General features: G+C 39.0%; 1 protein-coding gene across 1 annotated transcript; it reads left to right on the top strand.

Moving 5' to 3' along the window:
- Positions 1–3,341: 3,341 nt before the first annotated feature.
- LOC140229679 (carbohydrate sulfotransferase 12-like) lies at positions 3,342–6,519 on the top strand. The gene is made up of 3 exons (XM_072309922.1): positions 3,342–3,421; positions 4,052–4,148; positions 5,653–6,519. The coding sequence occupies exons 1-3, from the start codon at positions 3,342–3,344 to the stop codon at positions 6,517–6,519; spliced, it is 1,044 nt and encodes a 347-aa protein (XP_072166023.1).
- The last annotated feature ends 2,712 nt before the right edge of the window (positions 6,520–9,231 follow it).

The following is a 9,231-nucleotide window of genomic DNA, read 5'->3' as shown; positions in this document are numbered from 1 at the left end:
CATTATTGACTGATGATAACATGAACGGTAATATGCTGTGAATGTATACTCTGTAAGTAATTGTGTCCGCCATTGACCATTCAAAGGTCTCTCTGGAGATCGAGTGTATAGTCCATGAACACCATAGGCCTTCGAATATGTGAACAATCTGATTACACATACAGACACAGACACACACACACACACACACACACACACAGACACACACAGACGTATGTTAATTTTGGGATGTCCAACACGTCGACCAGGATACTTCGACATCACAGAAGGTAAAAAAAAAAAGAACAAAACAGGAAAGGAAAAGCTGGGCGGCGCTAGAGGAACGATCTCAACGGTGGGGGTCGAACCCACGACTTCGATCATGCGATCAAATACGAACCGATTCGTCGTAGACTAAGTATCCTCTTTGCGTAGCCAGCCTTTGATTAGATGTTCCTATGCAATATAAACATGCGATTATTAGTCTTGAAGTAGAATCCACTTTTTAGATTAAAGGAGAGAGCAGCTGAGGGGGCAGCGTATGGTGTCGAGAAGTCTGAAATACTATTATGACAACATTTAAAATGATAGAATCGTACATTTTTATTTACATAATATCTTCACAATAACAGAGAACACAAGCATTGCATTAAAACGGCTAAATTATGGCTACTAGCATGACTGGTAGTCTATGCCTATACGAAGAAGGGACATGCACATTGGCAAACTGTGCAGCTGAGCACGAGATTGTATTGGGGATACACACACGCCTAGGAAAGTAAGACTATAGCAGTTGTATTGCGCCATCACTTGCTGAACTTGACAAACAGGGTTCATCGAAAGTTTGTTTAGTCACTCCATATAGCTCCAGAGAAATAATGGTCACTCGTCTCGTCCATGTCACGATTCATTTTCGCAATGTTTGCACAATATCAAGCCTATACTGTGAGAGAGTCTGGACTTTGTACTTACTATTATTCTGTGAGCTGCTCCATCATGCTGCTGTTGAACGACGTGTAAAATGGTTGCTTTAGTCATCATTTCTAATGGAACGATGTTTATATTGTCATATCCGTGGGGCACACGATGTTAAAGGCATGTACGGGATGATTAATTTTTGTTTGAGATGGGGATTCAGGCTTTAACTTTTTGCGAGATAATTACAAACCACTCTTTGAAATATTTAAGAGCATACAGTCAATGTATAAAAGAGAATCATTGAAGGTTTATTTTGGTGAAAATTAGTTCTGAAATGGCTGAGATATTCAAAAACGAAGAGGTTTTAATAAAAGGTGGGTTTCACCAATTTTATCAGAACAACTTGTTTTTTGATATCTCAGCCATTTCAAAACCAATTTTCATTAATTAGATACACTTCTAATTCCACTTAGGTGTTATTGTAAGCTCTTTGATATGTCATAAGTGGTTTCTTAATAATATCTCGCAAAACAACACAAAACAAAATAAAACATGAATCCCAATGTCAACCAAAACTATACCATCCCTTTAATGATATCATTGAAACTTTCACAGCACATGTCGGGCTCTTAGAAAGTCCATTATAGATTATACCACGTCCAGGATGACCACTCGCTGTTTTTGGAGCAAATGGGATGACCACTCGCTGTTTTTGGAGCAAATTATTCAAATGATATTATCATTTGAATAATTTGCTCCAAAAACAGCGAGTGGTCATCCTGGACGTGGTATAATCTATAGCCTTTTTCTCGAGTGTATCGTAATCGAATTATGTATACACTGACAAAATAAAGTCCGAATTGCCCAAGAGGACATAACTACAAAGTGAACATTAAACCGACGTATTTTCATTTATATCATACTGAAGAGAAAATCATATTAACCCTAAAGGGGCCGGGCTTTTTTGGCTATGCTCAGACCGGGGGGGGGGGGATGGATTCCGCCCCCCCCCCCCCGAGATCTCGGCCATCGGAGGTGCGATCGCGATGAAATTTTACACGCGTGAGACCCGCGTCATAATCTACAAGATTGTGTCATAAGATTTTTTGAAACAATCAATTTCTAATTTTAATTAATTAATTATGCAAATTAAGCTCAAGGTGATATTTTAGCCTAATTAAAAGCATTGAGAGTCTAATTTTTGATCTGTAAATCTGTTTTAGCATATTCAACAATTGTACATCACAAAAACTTCCAAAACTTATTTCAATTCTTATGTATTTTATTGTTTTCAGAATTTCTTATGTATTTTATTGTTTTCAGAATTTCTTATGTATTTCTTTGTTTTTCAACTTTTGTTTTTTCTTTGTTTTTTCATCGGAAATTGTCACTAACCACTTTTCTACCATAATTAGCACAAAATTAATCAATGAAAGTGATTAATTGTAAAAATAATCAGGTTTTTATGACTTTCATGACAGAGCACTGTTTTCCATAGGAAATGTACACAAAATCACAAAATTTTGCCCGTTTTGGGGCGACATTCCGTTACAAAAATGGGCGTGGCTTCGCAAAGGTATGCGCGGACGTTGCAAATTTGGTCTCAAAAGTTGCGCGAGACTTGAATGAAGAAAGTCAAGAAGCCTCGCGACGAGGCCTTCTCGCGTTATAGAATTATAGCGCGAAACGTCAAGGGGGGGGGGGGGCGGATTCCGCCCCCCCCCCCCGCCCTTTTAGGGTTAAACACACGCTATAATCACAGATCTACACAATATCTCTATGGCATGTAGGGTGATCACAAATAAGGAAATCCGTGTCATTACAACAATTCAGCTTGTATAATGATTAAAACCCAGTCAAACGTGTTCATCGTATTCCATTATCTTGTATAATCAACACACATGCACACACACAGATTTAGAGCAATTATAAAGTGAACCATTCGCAAGACAGCGTTCATGGTTATTTTGTTTGGATTCCACGTTTACGCATTGATCTGTACTCCAGAAGGAATTGCAGGATATGCAATAACGTTTATCCCCCAGATCTCCGTCTCTTACACCCATGATATTATGTAGGTCCCTGTGTACTCGTGTGCTCAATCATATCATTCACAAGAACTTCATTCATTATACATGATAGCGTGATCTAAGAATGCAACCATTCTTTTACCCTGTATCCAACGAGGAAAAAGACATTATAGAGCAAATTTGATTTTTAAGACTTGTGCAACTTACACATCAATTTGGCAACGTGTTGCTGAGCTACATGGTTTAATCGCATTGTAATATTCATATTTTGTTATTTTCTTTTCCCAAGGAATCGGCCACAAAACTACATGGTATCTTCAACCATGAAGATGCTCAGCCGGTGCGATTCTCACAGATTCCCATTTACGCCATACCGAGTCATCTGGCCTGCGTCATCCATGCGAACGGATCGATATGGAGGTCGATCGGATGGAGTCGGTGGCCACTGGCTTCCCGAGGCTAACCACCTGCACTCTCGGTCGAGCCGTGTGCCGGTGACGAGCTTGTTGCTGATGTTATAGTCGGGATGGCACTTGCTTTGTGGAGAACGTGCGTTTCGTACGCGACTGTGTTGGTGATACCTATAATTTTGTTCTTGTTTCTAATCTAGTAAGTATATAGAGCAATAAGATGCCCTCTGTTACGTTTTGATTTTTGGAATCGTGGATTTTTTAAGAAGAAAAGTTCATTTTCTTGCTCTTTTCACTGTGGACAATGACATGGTGTACAGTTTGGGTTCTTCTGGTGTTTTGTGGAGTTGCTATATCGGTGGCATACATCATTTTATGTCTTCAAACTAATAATTTTAGGTTTGCCTGCTCCTTGTAAAATTCTTCTCAAGTGAAGTTCAGCTGTTTTTAAGCTCAAACATAATGTGTCTCGGTCTTGTTTGTTGTTTGCCGATGGGTTTGGGATGGAGGAAATTGTCTGTCCTATCAACACATTGTCTCCTGAAAATGGAAAAAAGAAAGGTACATGACGTGGACACAGATTGCCGCATTTCAATATCCAGTGGAATCTATGACCTGCCTACACTGATGACTATGAGGTAGCTTTGGCTTTGGTGGATAGCTTTGACATGTAAGTTTTTACATACTTAACCTCATCACGTTTACCCATTGTAGCCAATGTCTGGTTCCACAAAATCTCGGCATCGTCGATCCTACCTACGACTCTGGGGCACATGCGGTGACGGTAGAGACACAGCAAACAAGGAGCCAGGTAAACAAACAAACAAACAAACTATAGTGACGCGACATCATTGAAATGTTCATTCTTCACTTTAGCCTATAATTACCCAACCAATAAGGATGCGAAATTGCCACGTCATTATTATGAGTGGTTATAATTATCCTTTCATCAGCAGGAAAGGGTTCAATGCGTCTGACATTAAAGGACAAGTTCACCTTCATTAACATAAGGATTGAGAGAATGTAACAATATTAGTAGAACACATCATTGAAAGTTTGAGGAAAATCGGACAATCCGTTCAAAAGTTATACATTTTTGAAGTTTTTGTGCAGTCACCGCTGGATGAGAAGACTACTGCAGTGTATGATGTCACATGCGTACAACAATATAGGGAAAATATAAAGAGAATTTCACAAAATTTCATCTTTTGAAAAAAAGTACACATTCCCTTGACTCGTTACTGACATATGTTATGGGTAATATTATTCCCATTGTCTTTAGAAAGAGGCAAGTCAGTTTAGTGTTCTTTTATTATGCGAAAAAAGTGAAAATATGTTGAATTTTCTTTACATTTTCTTTATACTGTTGTACTCATATAACATCACGAGCCTTAGTAGTCTCCTCATCCAGCGGTTCCAACACAAAAATTTTAAAAATTCATAACTTTTGCATCGATTGTCCAATTTTCCTCAAACTTTCACTGATGTGTTCTACTAATATTGCTGCATTCTCTCAATCCTTATGTTTATGAAGGTGAACTTGTCCTTTAATCTCAAACTATAAGAGAAGGAATTAAGCGAGACGCATGCAACTATAGAAAATCTCTTTCCCGAATATATAATCTCTTCATGATGACGAGTGTGTGCGTAATATCATATACTAACACGTTAATTTGTTGACTACGATGACTTATAGGGTAAAAAAAGAGTTTTACTTTCTTCGTTTCTCTTTACATGAAGAACAAGCTCGCGAGAAACTTGTCAAAATGCAATATATTCTGAAGAGCTTAAAAAACTACATGTGTACAAAATCGTGTCGACATTATACACTGTAGTAGACATGACATTGCTTTTGATAATAAGTTCTTAAATGGACCCACTGCAGAAAGGAAAAAAAAACACAGCATGCAGCACTTTGATTACTTTAAAAATGTCAATCTTCTAAAGTGTATATAGATGTCCGCAGTTGTATCGCTTTACTTAATTAGACATCACGATGAACATACATTAAAACTGTACTTACTTTGCATGCAAATATTCGACCAACAGGCCCATCCACTTCAATTCTTTTCCCACCGTCCTCGAACTATCATGAACATTTAGTATTTCTATCATTTTCCAAAGTGACATGATGAACATAATAATATTCATATGTGACAAATATGATTTATGAAAAATACGACAAGAACCTTGATCTTTAAGAACAGTAGCAGCTAATAATGTTCTGTGTATGTATGATTGTATAATTCATTGATTAATAATTGTGTTCTCTTTGTTTTTCCGAACTTCTCACACTCCCTTACTCCTGTTCAAAGATAACCGATGAAAAAGAAGATCGTTACATGGCTGGAGCCGTACAAGCTGAGCGCCAACATAGGCTAAGGCTCTCATGCTCCGAGTCGAATCTTTCTCACGTGACGTTGAAATGTTCGAAATTCGAGGTCATCCAGGACTACCAACTTCTGATCGGGCTGATACCCAAATGTGGCGGGACGAACTGGGCGAGACTCCTGTTGACTCTTCTCGGCTTCCACTCGGCCTCGGAAAGACTCGAGCCGAGAGAGGCTAACCAGGAACTCTACCGGCGAGTGAGATACCTGTATGCGTACAACGCTTCTCGGCAGAGGTTCCTCTTGGACAACTTCCGCCGGGTTCTTTTCGTCCGAAACCCGTACACGCGTCTGCTCTCTGCCTTCAGAGATCGCCTGGAAGCTTATCCAAACCGATTCCTTGGTCAGCGCAGGCAGTACAACAAGGTGATCTACACGAAATTCGAGAACCACACTGCGGCAGAAACGCCGGACCCTTCCGTACCAAGCGAGCTTTATAACGTGACTTTCCGAGGTTTCGTAGACTTCTACCTATCGGGGCACATCGACGTTCACTGGCAGGAGCAACATAAGATTTGTCACCCGTGTCTTAGGTATGACTTCCTCGGGAAGGTTGAAACGTACGATGCAGACGTCGCAGAGGTGCTAAAGTTGATCGACGCAGACCCAAAGTACCGCCCGTATAAGGCGTTAAATCCTACACACAGTGACAGGGAGGAAAATCTGAGCAAGTATTACGCGACTCTGACTGACGATCAGTTCATGAAACTCCGAAAAAAGCTCCAGACTGATATGGATTATTTTGGCTACTCTGTTCCGGAGTCAATTCGCAGACCTCACATCGAAGAATGACTATGAGTTACGAGAAGTAGTAATAGGTATAGGTTTTTAAATCCGGGGAAAATAATTATGTGTCCGTCATAAGAACTATAAAGCAACCAATGAAGTCAATTCACCATTACACATACTTACCAGTCCCTTGTTCTCTCTTCTTAACTAAATGTATGACTCTTGTCCAACCAACCACTGTACAGCAAAATCACACAGAACTCTGTAGTTTATAAATATTTCGTTTCATAATCGTTTCATCGAACTATTTTATTGGCAAATCCCACACCGTCGATTGAATCTCGACTGGCAATGGTATGTTTTTGTAACTATAGCAATGGTATGTTGAATTGAATTGAATTGATTGCTTTATTGTCCACAATGCGAAAGTGGAAATGCGCCTTCCACCAGCGTTACACACAAGAGGTACAAACAGATAACAATTGTTCATTGAACATATACGTCACAGATTACAAATAAGATTAAACATAAATGTTTTGCATTACTTGTTGCAGAAAAATAAAATAATAACCATTATATTCATAATACATATTACATATACCTCTTTCAATTCATTCATTTAAATAAATTCTATAATCATTATACTTATTATCAAAAATTCAACTTTCAACAAATCTTTCACTTCTAATCAATTTTTTTTTCACAAATATTATGCCTCAAAACCGTAGAAAAAATATATATATATATATCTTGCATAACTACACCTATAAATCATCATATAATACCAATTTCAATAATTACTAAAATACTGTGAGAATCATTCAATCCACAAAATTATAATAAGATTATAATTATCATAACAATGCTTTGCCCGACAAACACCCGGCAAAAATTATGTGTTGCACATCTCATACCTCAAAACCATAATACCTACCAAATTTAATTTCAATTGCTTCAGAACTGTTGAAGTTGTTCACTCCACAGATTTCAGAAAAAAAAAAAAAAAAAAAAAAAAAAAAAAAAAAAACCAACAACAACAACAACAACAACAACAACAACAACATGCGGTTACCATGGCCAGGGGCGGATCCAGGAATTCTGTAAAGGGGGGGGGGGGGCGTGACTAATATTTCTGGTGCCACTTCCGGGTTTCATTTCATTTTCTATTTCTGTTTTCTTTGTTTTTAACGAAAATCAAAAGGGGGGCGTGCGCCGGTTGCGCCCCCTCTGGATCCGCCACTGATGGCAACGCTTTGGCAAATACAAACACAAAGAGTGTCTTACATAACTACACCTGTGAATCATCATAAATACCAATTTTAAAATTAATCGCTTAAATACTATGAAGGTTATTCAGTCCACAAACGAACAACGAACGAACAAACCTGGGATATTCATTCATGAACGGAATTCCCTGACAGCATGGCGATTAAACGTGTGTATGGAATTTGGCACAAATGACTGGCGAAAACGTGCACGATTTGTGCGAGGCACGCGCAGTCTGATTCCGGAGCGATTGTACACATAGTGCACATTGAGAGGGTGCGTTTTGTCCCCAACGATCTTTTTGATTTTTGACAAAAGCCTTTGTTCAAAAATGTCTTTCATTGCAGGCAGTTCCCTGCCTATTACCCTTTGTGCCACCCGTCTTATGCGATCAATGCGATTCTGGTTCTTTTGTGTTGTGTTTCCATAGTAACATATCAAATTGTAAATAAGCACACTCTGGATGAGGGCCTGGTAAAATGATTTCAGGATTGATCGGTCAACATGCAGATTATTTAATATTCTTAGAAAGTAAAGCCTCTGATTTCCCTTTTTACACAATGTTGTGACATTATCAGACCAATCAAGGGTGCCCGTGAGTTTTGTTCCTAAGTATGTGTATTCCTCCACTTGTTCAATCTCCCTACCATTTATAACGAGAGGCGTATGTTGTCCCCTTTTCTTTCGAAAGTCGAACACTACTTCCTTGGTTTTTGACGTGTTTAGATGTAGGAAGTGTGAGTCGCACCATTCAGAGAAAACCCTGACGGCTGACACGTACTCATGGGAGTTCTCATCTGTCAAAAATCCTGTGATTGCAGTATCATCAGCATATTTGATTATAGTACAGTTTTCATTGTTGCTCACACATTTGCTAATGTACAAAGAAAACAATGCGGGGGATAACACACACCCTTGAGGTGCGCCTGTGCTACTTATTCTCGTGCTTGACTCAGTGACTCCCATCTTGACGGACTGTGGTCTGTTTAACAGAAAGTTATGCGTCCACAGCACAATTTGTGGGGGTACATTCATTTCTACGAGTTGAGTTGCAAGGAGGTGCGGTTTGATTGTATCAAATGCGCTTGAAAAATCTACAAACAGAGTTCTCACAAAATTCTTATTAACGTCCAGATGCTGATATATACCATGAAGAAAAACTAAGACGGCATCATCTACTCCTCTGTTTTGGCGGTAGGCAAATTGGAGATTATCAAGATGACTGCCAGCGTGGTTCATGAGGAGTTTTAACATGAGTCTTTCTAGACATTTCATAACACTGCATGTAAGGGATATCGGCCTGTAATCCGTGAACTCAGCATGTTTGCTACTTTTAGGAATAGGCACAATTGTGGAGGTTTTCCACAGGGTTGGCACCGACACCTGGTCAACAGAATTTTGGAATAATTTTGTATAAACGTATGAGAGCTGGTCCTTACAACATTTCAACACTTTGTTACACACTCTGTCCGGGCCTGGGGCTTTATGTGGTGATAAGCTACCGAACAA

This window comes from Diadema setosum, chromosome 6, assembly GCF_964275005.1.
Source record: "Diadema setosum chromosome 6, eeDiaSeto1, whole genome shotgun sequence".
NCBI classification, from domain to species: Eukaryota; Metazoa; Echinodermata; class Echinoidea; order Diadematoida; family Diadematidae; genus Diadema; species Diadema setosum.
This window is presented reverse-complemented; position numbering and strand designations above follow the sequence as displayed.